Raw genomic sequence first — 18858 nt, 5'->3', positions numbered from 1 at the left:
TAATTCAACACAGGCATTTTAGGAGAAGCAGATTTTCAGGAGTGATGCAGATTTACCAGTACCTCCACTTTGCTTGTGTAATCTCACAGCTCCTAAAACAAAGTCTCTCTCTAGTACAAGAAAAGGATGGATATGCTGAGTGCCTGCCATTCCTGGCAAGGTTATGCTACCTCCTGACCTAAGTACAGGTGTGCACTTAAAATGGCACACTGCATTAAGGAGGATGCTATTACAATCGCCATAAACTTCCTGTACTGTAAAACTACCCTGATACAGATATAATTACCCACTCTAAGGGATATTTCACATATATATATTATATAGGTTTCAAAAACAAAATAATTTGTATGTTAAAAAGCAGATGTAAGCCAAACAACAGTCTTCTAGTCAGAAGCTTTCCAGAAATGCAATGACTTGTAGGGCCAGAACGGTAAGCTACAGTGCCCATATGGACAAAACAAAGTCCCCTCCAAAACTAGAAGCAACATTATGCTTTGTACCACTGGGTGAAAACTCTGGTTTTGTTCCCATTTCTTGACCACCATTAATATTTTGGCTAAATTCTCACCCCTTTACCTCCTAAAGCCACGTGTTTATTTGTAAGGCTGTCTTGGCTACATATTTTTGAAGAGAATACCACTCTCCACTTGCCAGATTTTTCTTCTATACCTTGGGAAAAAAAAACCCCTTTGAGAACTGAATTTACCAACTATTTCTTCATGGAATGTGAATTCTCACAAAGTTTCACTGAAATACTCATTTTCCTATGTAAATCTTGAACATATATGCATAACACTTAGCTACAGTAAATGCTGTTTAAGAGACTTGTATGACAATATGAAAACTAATTTCACTATAACTCCTTCCTCCCTCCCTAGTTATGGGACTGCTGGGGAAATATGACCATGTACAGAGACAAGTACAAAAGCCAGTACTGGCATTTATTAGTGTAGTACTCAAAAATGCAATCAGGATGTTAGCATGCTTGGGTACCTACTGCACACATATTACAAACTGCTTATGGTCCCAAAACAACACTTCTGGCAAAAATTTGCTTTGAGAAGCCATCAATCACGTCAGATAAATGCAGGTGAATTTGTCATGCAGATATATAGTGACTAGGCTCCACTTTTATTAGGAATTCATGCAAGGTTGGGAAATACTGCAGAGTTGGGTACCATGGAGAGTGAATAAACAGATTACAGATGATCTCGGTCTGCTCGAAGGCCTTACTCGAGGTATTTAAAACTTCAGTCAGTAAACACTAGATGGAGCTAAAAGATCTTTTCATGTATGCCCACAGGCAACACTAATTGCAAATATTCATCTCTACCATTAATGCACATTTGCACGTTGTATTCTAAGAAAAAGAAAACAAAAAAGCATTTACCATCTTTCCATCTACTGTGCACCTGCTCATCACTTGTATCTGTAACAAGACTGCAGTAGGGGATGAATGAAATAGTAAATTCCTTCTGGCTTTGTTTTCACGTAAAATAGCTCAGAATATAAGCAGCCATCTGTACCTTAAAGGAAAATACAATTTTCTATCATACTGGAATTCTGAAAAATTTGAAGATGTTAGGGAAGCTGATGTCATACCCATCCTAAACAATGTAACAGCAGTGGGATGCTGTCTTCCGTAGCTCAACCATCAAGATGCTATATGACTTTCACCTTCATGAATATCATGAATAAAAGTGCAAAACTGAATTATTCAATATTGTGAACTAGGATGAATTATGTGAAAAGTTGTTTTGAACAGCAGTTCAATTTTGTGTGATCTGGACAACATTAAGAATGGATAACTCAGTGGCCTGCTGTGCACATATTCTTATTTCAATTCAGTTTTCTTGTCACTCTTTAAAAAAAAATTTACTTCTGCATTCCATAAATATTATTTTTTACAAAATGTAAGATCAATAACACTATTTTCTTGACAATTAAACCTGAAAGAAGACTGGTGAGCTTTCCAACCAGTAAAAAAGCAAAGGATGAAAAAAAAAACTGGGAAAAGGCAACAACTTTTCTTTTTGATAGATGAAATTCAAGTTTTCAATCAATGCTATAAAAGTTCAATCAAAGAGGACTTTTACTCTACCCACTTAAAAAAAAAAAATACACATGCTAATATTCTACCTCAGTCACATAATTCCAGATATAATTAACTCTAGCTGACAAGTGTTAAGAACTTGAAGAGCAGCAAGCACACACAATTTATGAAGTTGTAAAAATTTACATAATCTGGAGTAGCTTGGTATTTTAGAAGTTGCAGGCAGAGTGTAACACTTAACTAAAATTTTACGGCACTTTACTTGAAAACTTGGTGTTGAAATCAGTGGGACTATTCATAGGCACTACTCAGCATCAATGAGAAAGGTGGGAATTGGTCATTTCTTCACAAAAATCGTTTTTATGCTGAGGATCCCTTTAACGAGACATAGACTACTGTGTTAATTCAAATCTGCTTATTACCAGACTCCAGTTGCAGGAATGGCTCAGACATCATGGCAAGTACTGTAAGACTATGAAGAAAGGTAAAAATGAACTTTGGGTACCTTGCTCGGTCACAGCAAGACAATTCTGCAATGTGTTAAAGGAAGGAAAACACAGCAAAGCTTGCAGATGAGCTTTGTCATAAGGTAACACCTTCCAAATTAGGGAGGATAACAGTGCAGAATGGACAGCATCTGGGTGCCCTGCACGTTGAAGAGGAAGAGAGGAGTCAAAAAAGCCTGATTCTTTGGTAATTTTAGAACATGCCAACTGCAGCTAGGAGGAAGCAGGGGATGGTAACGGGGAAGTTCAACGGTAAATGGGCATGAGGCAAAACAGGTCAGCACAAAATGCTTTGGAACAACACAAGGATATTCCATTCCACATGTCTGCGAAGTGAAGCAGGGCTCCTGCCCAGCATAAGTACTTCACAGAGGAAAACTAAAGAGAGTGAAGGGAATCTAGACAGATAATTGGGAATAGCGTATTTTTTTTTTATTATACACTTATTTTCTTTGAGTGTTAGTATTTGACATACAGAAATCAAAGGCATACAAATAATTTGGTGTGGTACAAAAGGACAGAAAAATAAAAAAGTACAACAAGAAAAGTATAAGCTGCAGTGTCTTGGAAGCCAGATTTACTTCTCTGCATGGAATATATAATTTCAAATACAGTACATCCCTCCACCTTTCTACATCACCTTCCAGAAGAGAAGAGTACAGATAGCTACCACTGTAGTTAACTTCAACCACCACAGCAGAGAACAATCCTGTTGCTGGAACACCATAATCCCTGGTGGAAAGCAGGAGTGATGCATCAAGCCCCAGCCACCAACCCTTGTAGACCCAACCCACTTCCCCTCAAGACACCTAGCTCTTGCTCACTTTTTCAACAACTCAAGAGAAATTGAATTGCCTTTACCTTCTGAGCAGAGGCTGCTCTCTTCTCTTGCTTGGCTTTCATTTCAGCAAGAAGTCCGCTGCCCATCACCTGCACGCCATACCTCCGGCCTCCTTGTGGGCTTCCTTTGCTGTCACCCCTCTCAGCTTTTGCAGCATCGTCTGGCTGGGCCTCCTCCAGTGAGTCTGGTGTCTTTAATTCCTCAGATCTCTCTGTACCACCGTTCTGCTCTGCAGGCTTTACCTCCTTCTTGCTTGTTTCCACAGCCAGACTTTTTGCAGCAACCTTGGGTGAGGAGGGCTCTTCTGTCACCAACACAGTCTGAGAACGTTCAGTTTTGGAGCCCCTTGATTTGATTAAGTTAAGGAAGCCACTCTTCCTTGAGTCCCTTTTCTTCTTCTCATCACCTGCTTCACTGGGCTCACTGCTGTCTGAAGTTTTAGTTGATGGCCTCCTAATAAAACACGCAGACATTTTAAACTCTTCTCCACGCCCCTCCTCCGTCTCTTTTGAATAGTACCTAATGACTTCTTTTGTATGATCCATAAGTTGCCCTAGGTCCAGTCACTAGCTGACGTCGCTAAATCAGAAATTGGACCACTAACACAGACGACACTGGATTCCTGTGCTGGCCTTGTGCATGGTATAATGAAGAGAGGCAGCTGTTTAATCTGCACTGGCCACCCAGCTCTTTCCAACACCAGCGAGGTGTTGCTTCAGTGGAGCTCTGCCCAAGCTGTCTAAGCACATAAAATTTCACTCTGCTCTGTTTCCAGAGTTTACTACTTCTGGTTTATATCTGCCCACTAGTAAAAGGAGAACAACTGATCCAGGCACAAAATTCACACAGCTTTTGGGGGTTCTTGTCCCTTAAGGGCCCTGCTTGAAATAGGAACTAGACAACAGAGCCACCTTCTCTCAATAAGGAACACACAGATGTCACCTTTATAGTGCAGGTGCTCATTCTCCAAAAAAAAAAAAAAAAAAAACCCCACCCCCAAAACACCCCCCCTGCCAATATGACTTTCTACAGGCATCTTACAAGCACAGTATTCACACTTGCGGGCAAAGGTGGGTGCACCGCACGTCTGCGTATGACGACCACAACTGGAAAAAGCCACCAGTGCAGCAAATGGAGCAAAGATCCTTAGCCACGGTCACGGCCAGGGACAGGCACACAGGGATATTGCAAGTTCATGGGGACATCTGAAATGAGTGGCTGGCAGGCACCCAAGGGAAGCACAGGAGGATGCAGTAGTCTGTGAACACCCTGAACTTAACCTGGCTAATCAATTTTTCCTGCCACAGCTATCTACCAGTTAACACCTACTATTTTCCTTAATGGACATCACATACAGCACAGAAGGTTTCATTCCAAGTTGTCTGGAAATCACCTTAGCTTCCCCCTTATGTAAGTATTTGCGTGTGTGTGTGTGTGCGCATATGTGTGTGTGTGCGTGTGTACACGCACAAACACGTAGGAATACAAGAACATCTTGATGCACGGATGTGTAAATACACAACCAGATACAAAGCAGATGTATCAGCTGTATAACCCTGCTACAAAGCTGAAGGAGACATATCTTTCAGATTAATGTATTGCCTAAATCTGCAATATTACAAATTGGTCAAACACATCTTTAACATATTTCTAAAACAATATAAATCTACTGTCATCTATCAAAACACTGTGCCCAACAGCAGTCCTTACTAGACAGAGACATTCATGTGTACTACTAGCACTGGAGATGAGAGCCTCAACCAATACACAGCGCTGCTTCAGCTCTAATGAGCTCCACTGAAGGGCAAAATGAAGACAACTGAATTACAAAAATACACACTAGTTAATAATCCCCTCTGCATGCCATATTAAAGCAATTTATTTAAAAGTAGTCGTTTTTAAGGGAGGGTAACTGAATTCACAATGTCTTGACTACTAAGGTAACACAAGTCAAATACAACTTAGAAGTGTTACTTGCCCAGCTATCAGGATGGACTTTTTTTTTAAATTAATTTTTTAAAAAATTAAATTCAAACTTACTTTGAATCCATTTTTGTCACTTTCTTAGTGAAAAATTCATCCACACCTTCATCCACTCTCCCCATGAGGCCATTCTGATCCCCTTCTGGAGGCACTCCAGCAGACACCTGACAGAAGAAAAAACTCTCTCTGGCATATAATAATCTAAGCATATTTATTTCAATGATAATAATTAAGAGTTAAGTTACTATAAAAATTGCATGTGCCAACCAAACCTCAGTGCAGACAATGGCATCACCAACTGGACTTCCCCCTTTAGTAAGGCCAGTAGATGCATTACATCAAACACAAAGTCACCCAAAACACCAGTGACAAATTGGATATTGCAATGCATGAGGCCAGGAAATCAAATGCCTTGGGCTTGTGAGAACACAGCACTAGTTCACTTAGAAAATAAAAAAGCAGTTAAGGAAGAATTAAATCCTTATCAGGTAATGACCTGAAGATAAAGTATTTTCAACAGTAACTTTTTTCCCTGTTCAGAGAAAAACATACGTTCTGGATTTTGGATTTAGAGATTTAGAAACAGAGCTCCAGCAGGCTAACAAGAGCCTTTCATAACTCATTCAATCCAGCATTTCCAAAAGCAGAGGCTCTAAATACAGAATCAGGTGTTTAACTTTAGGAAGCAAACCTAGATTTTCCACTGAGTGTCTGAAAATGGAAAACCTGCTCCCTTTCTTTCACTTCAGTGTCTACGTTTTGAATGTGAGTGACTGGAGGAACCAGCACCAGGCTGATTTAGCAATACCTGCCAACCACAAAGGCCCTGTGAAGATTAGCTGGTGACTCTGCAGCCTCCTGAAGATGAAACATGCCATCTCCTGGGAGGATTTCTCATGCGGTCTAGCTCCCATATGTGGCTTTAATGTGGAAAAGCTCTATTACCAGTAGAGAGACTTCCTTCAATTTAAATGCTGTATGGAAACCTTTTAGGTGACTACAGAGGATTCCACAAGACCCAACCCAGTTATATTTTTGGTAGTAGGCCAGGAATCAGTCTGACACAAAATAGCAGGATTCGTAATTTGAAGCAATTTAAATCATGGTAATTCAGAGTAATCCAAGCTTCCCTTTTCAGCTGGAACACACACTCTTTTCCATGCCTCTAAAAAGGAAAATAAATACTCTTAGAAGCTGCTGTTAACATCAAACCCAGCCTCATTAAGCCAGGACAACAGACTGCATATGAACTAATGCTTTGACACATTGATTAAACTTTTTACTTTCCAGTGGCTGAACCTTGTTAGAAGCCTAGTATTCAGTTTGCTTTGAAAGATAATAGGTAATATTTTATTGATACCTGCTGTAGCAATGTAGTAATGATATGAAGAGAGTCCATCTGGTAACAACGGCTTTGTTGCCAGTCAAACTGCGTATTTTCTGTAAAAACCAGTTTTATTCTAAGAAGCACAATGACTTCTCAGACTTTCACTGACACTAGGCAGCAATGCATATACTGACATCTGGGTTGATCACACCAGTGCTAGTTGTCTCAGTGTAAATATTTACCTTCTCAGTCAAAGAACAGTTGACACTGACATTTCAACTGAAACACGTCAACCAAAAGTGGCTGATGTATTTCAACAGAAATGAGAAACCATTTAATATTGACACCGGAACCCTCCAAACAGCAGGAACAAACATGTAAGCATCAAAGGCAAGTGCGTCTCCTCAAGCGGAAGCAATGCAAGGATCCAATAATCCATAGCAAATGAGAAGATCTACCTGCAGTAATTTTGCATCTGAAAAAGCAACAAGTTCCTAAAAACGTACTGAAGGCATACACAAATGTTGAGGGCCTAATAAGGTCCACAAGGAACAGGATATTCTTATGGTTGTTGATTTTAATGCCTTTTAAGCGTTTAATGTTAATGTAAAAGACTGAACTCTGCTTTATTTCGTGTTTTATGCTCTTAATGCTAAGAAAAAAAATAGCAGTTTTACTTTGTGCCTTTTTTTTTTTTTTTTTACCCTAACTTTAAAGGTAAGCCTTCTGTTTACTAAAGAAAAAAACTGGCCTGGAAGCACAAACAAATAAGGTGAATCACAACCTCTTTCATACATTAGAGATTCACCTCTTTCTCATACTCAATCTTCATACATGATGGAAGAACTCATGAGGTTGAGATTTCACAATTTCTAAATTATAAACTGTTTCTTCATATTGCTTCAAAGCTACTCGGGAGGTAGGTGGTGCTGAGGTTTTCTTTTTAATCCCCTCTCTCTTTTTCCCCTCTGAACACTCATTTCAGTCAAAACCTTGACAAAACTACAAATCTTTCTTTTGCCTGCCCACCTACCCCAAGTTAAAAGCTTACACTTCTCCCCTTTTTTCTCCATTTTTCCTTTCTTTTCCATACATTTCTCAGCTTACAAAGAACAAATCTGTTTTCCAGCAAAACCAGAGAAATACAGCTATGATCATTTGAGACCCCTTACATTACTAAATGGAAATAACGGGAACAGCAAACTACCCAACAGACCTGCTTTAAGAGGTAGAAAAGGTCAAGATTTTGCCTCTCACATTTCAAGTGCTTTTCCTAATCACAGATTTCTGTATTCTCAAAGTGGCAAAACCAGAAGCAAATCAATTCTGCAAACAATACCACAGTCCACTCACGACTCTGGCCTTCAAAATTTGGCTGTTTAATTTTTGCAAGAATCAAAGCAAACATCTTAAGTCTTTCAAAAATTTCTTTAGACTTGTTATGAGGTCAGAACTACTAAGGAATTAAATGGTCCATAAAAACAAGACAGGGACAAATGAGTTTTAAAAAGTTCCTTTCCATTTCTCCAACTAAACAAACTCCTAACTTCCTAATTAATTCAATATGGATGAGTATTCCCACAACATTGCACTATCATGGGAAGCAACAGTTCTTCTCTACAATAAGTAAGTTTTTTGCTTCTGTTGAGCAAGACTTTGTATGTCCTAGTTCCATGCCTAGTAGCAGAGCACTTGGCCTCCCATGTCCCCACTCCTTCCCCACCCCTGTGCAGACAGCACAGGATGAGCAGAGTTTGGAAGAGAGGCAAGTTTAGCAACTGGGAAAACATGTGTGTTCTGCAGAATTGGAATTGGAAGTAGTAAACACAGATGCGTTTACACTACAATGCAGAGACCAGTCTGTCCTGCTGCCTCTTATCCTTCCTTGTAAGGTACAAGAGAACCGAAGGTTGGCTTGAATATCCCATCTGCTTAAAGGTTTCTCCATTTCCAAGAGGTGCAAAAAGTACTCTACTGCCTGATACGATCTCTCCCAGCATCAGGGAAATTTTCAAAGGTCATCTCCAACGACTGTCCTCAGCGAGAAGAGGAGGCCACAGACGTTCATTACTAGGCAGCATAACTCAGAAAAGCAATGGCTGCCCCTTGATAAGGGTTACTTATCATATCAGCTGTGCTCTGTTGCCATGAGATAGCTCTGTAACTCCTCCAGATCTGTCCTTACATACCCTGAGGACATACCACCACAGAAGTAAATCTTTATTGACGTGGTATGCCAAGGAAATGGAAGTGTGGGAACTCCACACACATATACTTGGGTTCACACCAATGCTTTTCGTAGACAGACAGTGCTCTTCTGTTTTGCTTTTCTAAGGCAGGCTCCAGCATGAAAAGCAGATCTGTGACTACGCAGATTTGCTGGCCCAAACACCATCTTTAGTTAAGGAGCTGTGGGAAGCTGGGTGTCACAGAGTAGTTCCTCTGAGAGCTGACAGAAATAAGAAATCTTGCCAAGCTACCATGTCCTAATGCAGGCAGAAAAAAGGATTAAGACTTTACAAACCCTTGCAATATAATTGAAAAGTCTCATGAAATTTTGTGTGTTTCCTGTGAAAGCTCCAAGAACCTCTAGAAAGTGCTTCCATGAAAAAACAAAAGCAAATTAAAAAAGGATAAAACATATCCTGGTTTTAGGTTGTGTCAAACAAGACAAAAAGCTTGTAGGAGGGATTGCACACTGAAAGACATGAATAGCACAAGAAAAAATAAGTAGTTGCTTATGGCTTTTAAAACATGAACAGTTGTCCTCATTACATTTCAAGACCCAACTCATGGCAAAAAGCAATCAACACACAACATCGACAGCAATATTTTAATGCAGACTCACTGCTGCTTGGCTGGGCTGCTGCTTTTTATTCCTTTTGGGCCTTAACTTTGTAAAGTGTTCCAGTTTTCTCCCTTCTTCTGATGGCAGCTCTGAAATGAATCCAGAAGTTCGTTTGTCCGGCCTGCTGGAAGGAAATGGTGGGTCTTCTATGTGGATAGGTACTTCTTCCAGTGCTTTATCTAGATCAAATTCCATTTCTAAGAGAAATCAAAACTTTCTAATTAGACTTGTCATGCTATTCAAAACAAAAGACAATGCCATTCCTCTCTTTTGTGGTAAATAAGTATAACACATTTAGACTACTCAGCCACAACATGTTTGTGAGCAGACAGAGCACTGTGACCAAATATTTACTACTGAACACACCAGCAGAGTCATCAAATAAAGCAACCAGAGTGGGCCTCAAATGGAATCCAGAGGGAGGGAGAGTCACCTGTGCTTTTCAGTCAAGAACCACCTAGAAGAATCTCAGGCAAGCAAAGAAGCAAAAAGGTTTTAAGAAATTCTCTCTTACCAAAAGCTCTGGACACCGGCCGGAGCATTCTACTGTGGATGCTTTTCCTTTTTGATTTAGGAGTCATCTATCAACATAAAACAAAATAAAAATTACTTTAGTGAACAGAAGAAATTACAAAGAACACCCCTTCCTTTGTATCCAACAAATCGTTTCTTTTAGCCTATGTATCATTTATTTCAAGATCCAGCTGGGTTTCACACCAGGAGGGAATGGGGTTTTTTCTTCCCCTTCTCAAACATTCATTTTCAAAACTGACATTTTGTTCAACTGACTTTGAACAGAACCAGGGAGGTAGTTTATTCTTCCCATTAAAACTGTAGGCTGTACATGGGATGATTATTTGAATTGTCCAAGCATTGACTCATTGACCCCTAACTGTAAACCAAGGGAACTATTAAAAGCTCACCTCTGCATTTGAGATCATGACACACAAAAAACTTAATTACTGCATCCAGTACTGCGCAGTTAATGACAATACCAGGGATAGTCTGCCCCTTGTTCTGTCTTTTATTTTTGATACAAAATACACTTCCTCAGTTCATCTGTTAGTGACGTGCTACTGGGAATGATTAAAATTCAGGTATCTGTGCCTCTGGACACCACCACACAGCTCACCAAACTTCCCTAGGAAAATGTGGTCTTGGAGCACACAACCCTTCTTCAAAAAGCAAAAACACTGTGTCAGTGTTAGCAATATCTCCAGCAAACCCATGATCTGCCTGGACTGCAGATATGCTGAGAATAGGTGGAAAGGTACCTCAGCATGCATTCAACATAGTTACTGAAAGTTATGCACTATTATTCTCATGTTCACATTCCCAGAAAAAGGAGTATGTTGCCTTAAGAGCACAAATACCTACACTTAAGACCTGGTTTTGTTGTTTTGGAAGAAAGCTGCCCTTATTCTCTTGCCTGAAGTCTTCTGAAAGTTTCCATGGCAAGAAAGACAGTTTTCCTACATGAAACACATGCATCACCAATTCCAAAACTCTTAACATAGCTCAGCATTGTAAGACAAAACAAAAAGCTGACCTGCAGGTTTTCTAACAAGTTAATTTAAAATGACTCAGCTTCTGCAAAGATGGGCTCCTTTTGTGGTAGATTCATAACTGCTGCCTTTAGTGACATCCATATACTTCCATTTACTTGCTAGCCTTGTAGCATAGTGGCTTCAAATCCGGAGTGACAATCAAGAAGCTGTTATGGCTCACAACTCATTAGCAGAATTGTTAATCAAGCTTAGCAGTATCAATGTCATATGAGCCAGAAAAGACATAGTTGGCATTGACACTTCAGACGAATCATGTATTGTTCAAGGTAAATATTTGCTAGTTTTGATGTACAGAAAGTTTAGTGCACAGACTTACATGTACTGAATTCATATTCCCAAACAAAGTAAATCAGGAGGATTATTATGCCACTATTCACATGCTCAGGGTTATGACAGGTTTGCATAATGGAAAGTTATCACTGATCTTCTCAATACCAGAAAAGGACTTGCAGACCACAAAGCAGGCAGTGATAGCACTGCCTTAGGCAACAGGGACCTTGCTTTTATTGCCATGCACATCGCTGGGAAAAAAAAAAAGATACCTTTAGCTGTTGCAGGTTTCCACGTCCACATTTAACAAGCATCAGTAAATGACAGAATAGTTTTAAGACCAGCCAGGAAGTAGCTTGCCACCTGAGCAAACTTACACTGAAACTAATGAGCAGGCAAAAGGGTCAGACTTCACTTTCAGAGTTACCAGTACATGAAATGCAATAGATTCGATGGCAAGCAGCTAGAGAGGTTCTGAACTTTTTCAGCCACAATTGCAGCAGATTGTGCAGTGGGTAGGCAACTGGGTAGCCTCTGAACTGCACACTTCAACAGCTACCTGTTCATCACACAAACCTGAAACAGCCAAAGGCTCACGTAAGGAAAAGTTGAAGCAGCTAAACATTTGGTGGTGGGGGGGGCGGGGAGTGGGACACGGACGACAGAAATTAGGAGTCATTATCATTAATCCCCCTGGTTTTATTTTCAGACATAGCCCACTTCTCTTGTAAATGCATAAATGCATATCGGCATGCATTTTGGTCTGCTTGCCACTTTTTCTGGTGGTGTGGATGGAAATTACATCTAGTAGGATAATGCAGTAACTCATGCGCTACAGAAGATCAGAAAGGAGGACAGAAAACAAGGCTGATGGGAGACCTCCAATTGCTCTGTAACTTCACAGCTATGGCCAGTGTTCAGAGGGCTCCTGGACGAACACGGACAAATGAGAGCTGCATCAGCTCACGGCATGAATGCAAAACAGCACGGGGCAAGTTTCGAGGTTCCTGTGCAGGGACCGAAATGCTTCAAGACATCTCTGACAGCCAGGACAAGAATTATTTCATCTTCCTCCCCAGACAAGAAAATGTCCCCAGACGACCCTGCAGAGCTTGTGCTGATGGCCATAAGCCAGCCTCTAGATCACTGCTGTAACTTACTGTCAGCTTGGCATCCATCAGCAGCTTAGATGCTGAGGGTAAAGGCAGAGGGACAGTGATGCTTCCCATTTACTTTAGCAGCATGAATAACAGCTATACATATACTTTTATTTGCAAACCTTCTGTTTTCTAGCCTATTTAGGAAGTGCACAGATGAAAGACTTGTTGCCAAGTGAACTTTCTAGATCACACGCAGAGCAAAAATGGGTCAAAGCATTAATTTAAATAGGCCAATGTGCTCTTTTTACAAAATATTAGACTTAATCTCAGCTTAATATCTCAGCCACTGTGCAGTATGCTCCAGCAGCATAGCACATGTCATTACCAGAGGAAATGTCTGATTTGGAAAGATCTCTGCCTCTCCCCAACCTGAGCCCCATTTCCCACAGTTCATGGAAGCAGTGCAGACCTGGCAGATGTGCGTCTTCTACCTTTGCACTACCTCTGGCCACACAAGCACAACGCAGCTCTCCTGCCCAACATTTAACTTGTGGCCTTTACAGGGGAATAGCTGTTAATATCAGCTTCCCCGCCTTAATTTCTTACATGTCTTCCAGGGACTTTCCATTCTAGCAGGCCATCTCCTGAACTTCCTTGTTTTGCCTACTTTTCTGTGAGCACACTGTACGCTGCCTGGCAGAACAGATAAAAAGATTAACTACATCTCTGGGTCTTAGGAGGCCCTTAGGAAGTCTCCATGCACCTATACCACTGAGATCTCTGAAGATGGCTCCATGAAGCTACCTCTCCTGCAGTAAATGGGAGCCAGAAAATCTCTACCATGCTCCCAAATAAGGGCCTATTTAGAGTTAGGCACTCTCATGTGTCCAAGCTAGCTTTAAACTCTGACGATCTCTTCCCATGATCACTTTTCCAGATTCCTCCCTCCTTCCTCTCAAAACTGAATTCTCTTGAGTCTTCTTAAATTACATTACCAACTGTGGGAGAACACTTATCGCTTGGGAATTAAAACAACAACTAAAATAACTTTGTTTTGAGTGCTAGAAAACAATGTGCTTGGAATTAAAACAACAACTAAAATAACTTTGAGTGCTAGAAAACAATGTGCTGGTAGCAACAGGGTCTCAGATACTCTACACTCCTCGATTATACAGACAATTGAAATTGCTCTCAGTGCTGAGGGACATGCTCATTTCTGTTTTTCTCCTCCTCTTCTAAAGTTTTTTATATTCAAAACCTACTAGATATTTATTAAATAAATAAACCTACTAAATATTTATATTCAAACCTACTAGATACAGGGATGCTCTGTGACTCTCCTGTCACTTTCCTTTCAAAAGATTTTAAACAAACTAATTAACAACTTCCCCCTCCTTCTTGAAATTCAGCTCCCCAACCAGTCTTCCTTCAACCCTCCTTCCTGCAAAACAACGTATCAGTTTTCAGCTTTGAGGACACATTAACGGTGACAGCATAAAAGGTGAGAACAGCAGTCAAAAGCTCAACTAGACAAAGAAGAGACAACTGACCAAACTGAGATAACCCCTGACATCTCTTCCACCCTCATGGCCAGAAAGTCCTGGTTTATCCCCATGTTTAAGCCATTCTTTCATTAAGCTGGATGATGTTGAATAAAAAACCAAATCAACAGATTTTCTTTCCGAGCAGTAATGTTTGTGCTTATACCTCCGACGTCTGACTCTGCTTTGATTTGGTCTTAAAGCCAAGGGATGTTTTAAATTCATATGCTAGGCTAGCTGAACCTTCTTGCAAAATTCAATCTCATCCCTGAACTGCTGCCTGTTTCATTCGTGCAGACGGATGGCACTGCAGTCTCCCAGGAGACTCACAGACAGTACAGAGGCAAATGGAGCACAAAAATGTAAACAAGTAGGCCAGAAACAGCAGAGCTAAAAAAATACTTACACTTGTACAGCAGAGAGTCTCCATGCAGCAAAAAAGAAAGAAAAAAGAATATGAATGGGGAAGACAAAGCAACAGCAGTTCTCAGGAAAGGAGGCAAAACCAGAAATCACCAAAATAAAGAAAACTAAAGCCAAAACATTTAGAAGTCTTAGCAGGAAAGGTGACATGCAAGAATGACGTAAAATCCCTGGCATCCGGAGGTGCTACACACTTTGTGTTTCTAGAGGATAACCTGAGAAGGACATGATCTCTCTTGTTTTATCTCTATTGGGACAAATTCGTGTCTTCAGATGTTTGTTTCCAATATATGGTGCTCGCCAGTAGTGCTAACCTGCCACCTGCTGTCCCAATGTACTGTATTTTTTCATTTTGCTGGCACCAGTAATGAGAAAAAGCTGTAATTTTGTTGTTTGCTAGTCTGAAGGAAGCTTCTGAATTAAAAATATGCAGTTTGTTGTGGAAAGTAGGAGAGCAAGGAAAACAAAACAAAGCTTCTCTTGGAAGAATGAAAAGGGATGCAAGTCTGTTCTCCTGAGGTTTAAACAAACCTATTAATAGAGAGATCCAAAGCAACAGTATTTCTCCTTTCTGTAAGGAGGTTCAGAGGCGCAGGCCTTTCAAGTACTTTTGGCACACCAGAAGAATGCTGCCGCATTAGTAAAGCATGACTTTTCCTCTCCCCTTCAAAAAATTAAAAGAAAAAAAGCAAGCAGCACAGCCATCAGATGAAATGAAGCAATGCCATATCCCATCTCTTGGGTGGCACATGAGCAGTCACGCTCATCCTTAATTTACAGTAAGAAAAAACAATTATTAGAAGCATCGCTTTGTCTTCAATTTGAACAGGAACTGCAGCTGTAACAACAGTACAGGTACTGCAGAGTGTTTGTGGCAGAAGTCCATAGTCATGGTCTAGTTTAAAATACTTGGCAAGGAAGTGCTGCGTTTTTAAATGGATATTGCACTGGTGCTTAATTATCAGCAGTGGAAACAGTCTTGGCACAACATGAGGTTCATGATTTAATTGTTGAAGGGGTATTAAGGTCAGTTATTCAATGCTTTGACATTTTTCAAGAATAAGGATCCATTTGCCACTGTTCATGCTTCGAAGCTCAACTGTAGTAAAAAGTTTTAAAGATATGATGGCTATCTTTGAATAGCAAGAACAGTGTTCTTGCACACAGCTCCAGTCCTTTATTTTCTTACTGGTTTTGTATTTGTGCTTTTTTTTTTTTTTAATTTCCTTTACCTTCAGAAACTTTGGCTTTAATGCAGGAGTTCTCGGCTAACAGTCACTCAGGCAAGCCTCCTCATTACTCTAATTTTTGTATGCTATCCACACACACATACAGTCTTACTCTATTTCCCTGCCAGAATCCGTGTTCTCTCTTCTCTTGCCCATCGTCTATACTACCATTCACTAGGACTGCTCTGAGATTGCTGGACAGACTGCAGAATCCATTGAGAAACATCTCTAAAACTGAAACCATCTCAAAAATAAATCTTCAGCACACTTCCGAAGTCAATCTGCAACACCATTTCTCTTCCAGACAGCATTCTTTGTAGTACTCCAGTGTGTTCTGTGTATTTAATGCATAGGCAGGAAAGTTATTTATATTATACAAGCAGCTGGAAATGTGTTCAGGACCAAAGTGCAAAGCAGCACATATATAACAGGAAGCACTCCTAGGATTTGGCGGAGTTTACAGTCCATGGTCCTGATCCAGCAAGGGCTTATGGAAAGTCCTACCTTCCACACTTCAGTGATCTCTTCTAAGTGAGTGTGACTACTGAGCCGCTTAAAAGTTAAAAGGTGTTAAACAGGTTGTGGGTGGGGAGTAAAGAGGGAGAAGGTGGAGAGGGAGGCACACAGAAAGCAACAAGTTAGACATGGAAGCACCATTAAGCAAAGCAAAGACTAAGGGACTTGGCTGAAGTCACCAAGGAATCTGGCTGCTCTACAGGGATTCTAACGTCCGTCTTCAGACTCCTGAAGTACTACAGAGCATGAGGTCACACAAGCCTTCCTTCCGTTTGCTCTCAGTGTAATTGCCAAATAAAGCAGTCTGCCTCCCAGAGTACAGGGACCATTGATAAAGACAATCAACCCACAACCAAAAATCCCAATCAAATTCAGCCCAAACAAACCAGAAATTGGATTGGGGAATCATAACAATGTGACAACTGGGAATGACCTGTCAGAAAAAATGTTTTCAAGGATTCTTCCAGAACATTTTAAACCACTGCTAAATTATTTCAGCTACATGTATTTTGTGTGGTATGCCTTTTTAAGAAAAAGACATAAGAAAACAAGGTATTTTATCACAAGTCCTGGTGTTTTCTTTTGCTGTAAGGAAATGTGACCTGTAAAGCTGCCATGACACCGTTTCAGTCAATTGACATTTCCCACACATCTTCTAGTCTCCTCGCTACATTTGACAGAGATGTCACACCTCTGTTCTCATTTAAAAAAAAAAAAAATCTTCAGGTATTCTTTATAAAACAGAGCTGTAAATTGACCAACTTTGCTTTTTTGTATATGAATCTTTGGACACACAGGTGTCTCACTGTCTATATAGAAAGCCTTTGAAACTAGAGCATTGCTACTGCTTACTTAAACTACTGAAAATTTTACAATATGATTTCCAGGGTAAAACACTCAGAATGGCTTGCAGAAATTTATCTATGTACCTCCCACTAGCAGCAATGGTAACCTGAATTTCTGTCCTTAGATTCTCCCCCTGAAGTGCCATTGTCCTTGCAAAGTTAAATGCAGTGCTAAAATCCATCACAGCTAATGGAGGATTTTTACAGGAGACAGGAGAGCAAAGCCACTAACACATCATTTAGAAACCAAGGCCAAGCTGCAATAGGCTCCTGCTTGTTAATACAGCTGTCCTGAATGTAGTGGCTAAGCACTGCAACACCAGCAGAGGATCTAGTCCTGACTTTGTATTTCAGAGTTTTGTCCACTATATGGAAATACTACATGTAAAAATAGATATTGTAAATAAATATGGCAAACAAATAATCCATACATGAATTTAAGGCATATGTTTGTTTATTTCCTTCCCTTCCTCTGGAGAAAATGCTGTGGTTCAGAATGAATTCAATTAGTTTTATCTAAACCAGCCTGACCTTTAGAACTACTTTGTACAGCAACATTTTCTGAAAGCAGTAGCACTTAAGTAAGATAAGCTCAATAGATTTGCCCTCGAGCTCATTTCGCTTTCCTAGCCAAGAAATCTTTGCTTTTCTACTTGCTGAGATGTGGCTCATGTACTCTGTGATATTTCACCAAGTATTTCATTATATTCTTTTAATTACTAATGCTGCACTTGCATCTTTCAAGTAATGTAAAATCCCTGCTAATAAATATTCCTGCATATAAAACTCAAAAGCTTTTATTATGAAGAGTAAAGAATGGATGTATGAATTAAACAGAGCAGTTCCTAAAACTATTAAACTGTATTTTTTATTTCATGTTCTCAATGAGTATCCTGCAAGGAACTCTGCCTCCAACTACCACGTGTAAGAGAAAAAACAATTCTCAGTATAACCAGTTCTGTTTTCTGCTTGCTCATGAAGAACCTAGCAGCATCTACTACAGCAGCTAGGCTTTAAGACGAAAAAAGAAAACGGTCCCAACTAATTTATTTTAGTTAAAAACTAAGTGTAGAATGGAGAGCTGCTGCAGGTCAGATGGCAAAAACTATAGTCTTTAAGCCAAGACAATCTGCTTACTTGTGGTTGTTCATTATCTTCAGCTGGCAAATGCTGATGTAAAAATTACTTTGTTCATGACATAAACTTACATACAGTAAAAAGAAAAAGCTCTTAAACTCAGCAAATACAGAGGGGTGGACAGCCATTTAAGATATTCTTAGGCAATTCTTTAAAAGACAGCCATCATATGTATCAGGTGCCCTGGGCAGTAACATCATTAAACCAAATTTGAGACAAGGTACTCCTGAAGGAAAGGCAGGTGGGACACAGCTTTGAGCAACCTGATCTAGTGAAAGATGTCCCAGCCCATGGCAGGGGGGTGGACTAGATGATTTCTAAAGGTGCCTTCCAACCCAAACCTTTTTATGATTTTATGAATGGGAACTGTTGTATCTGCCTGCCCTACAACTTCCCAGGACTGAGAACCAACAAAATTTCTGCATCTCTCTTTTCCTCCAACATCCTGAAGTGAACAACTACCAAAAGGATAAGTAGTCATCCAAGCAAAACCCACCGGTTATCTTCAACACCATCATTAGACTCTTTGGGGGCAGATGATGCATCACTTGCACTGAAGCAGTGACATTTCAAAGGAGAAACGCTACAGGGAGACTCATCACAGTGAATCAGATACAGTTTACCCTGGACAGGGAAGGGAACTAGTAGCCTCCCTGCTCAGAATTACAACG

General features: G+C 40.2%; 1 protein-coding gene across 1 annotated transcript in view; it reads right to left on the bottom strand.

Moving 5' to 3' along the window:
- Nucleotides 1–18858, bottom strand: part of LOC104468546 (leucine-rich repeat-containing protein 16A-like) — a gene marked incomplete at its 5' end in the record, with an annotated part of 53081 nt that overhangs the window by 14254 nt on the left and 19969 nt on the right. The window contains 4 exon segments of the mRNA XM_010082731.1: nucleotides 3421–3853; nucleotides 5441–5547; nucleotides 9559–9755; nucleotides 10073–10139. Of these exon segments, the coding sequence (XP_010081033.1) occupies nucleotides 3421–3853; nucleotides 5441–5547; nucleotides 9559–9755; nucleotides 10073–10139 (804 nt within the window).

The sequence above is a fragment of the Pterocles gutturalis genome, unplaced genomic scaffold (genome assembly GCF_000699245.1).
Source record: "Pterocles gutturalis isolate BGI_N339 unplaced genomic scaffold, ASM69924v1 scaffold27286, whole genome shotgun sequence".
In the NCBI taxonomy this organism is placed as follows: domain Eukaryota; kingdom Metazoa; phylum Chordata; class Aves; order Pterocliformes; family Pteroclidae; genus Pterocles; species Pterocles gutturalis.
This window is presented reverse-complemented; position numbering and strand designations above follow the sequence as displayed.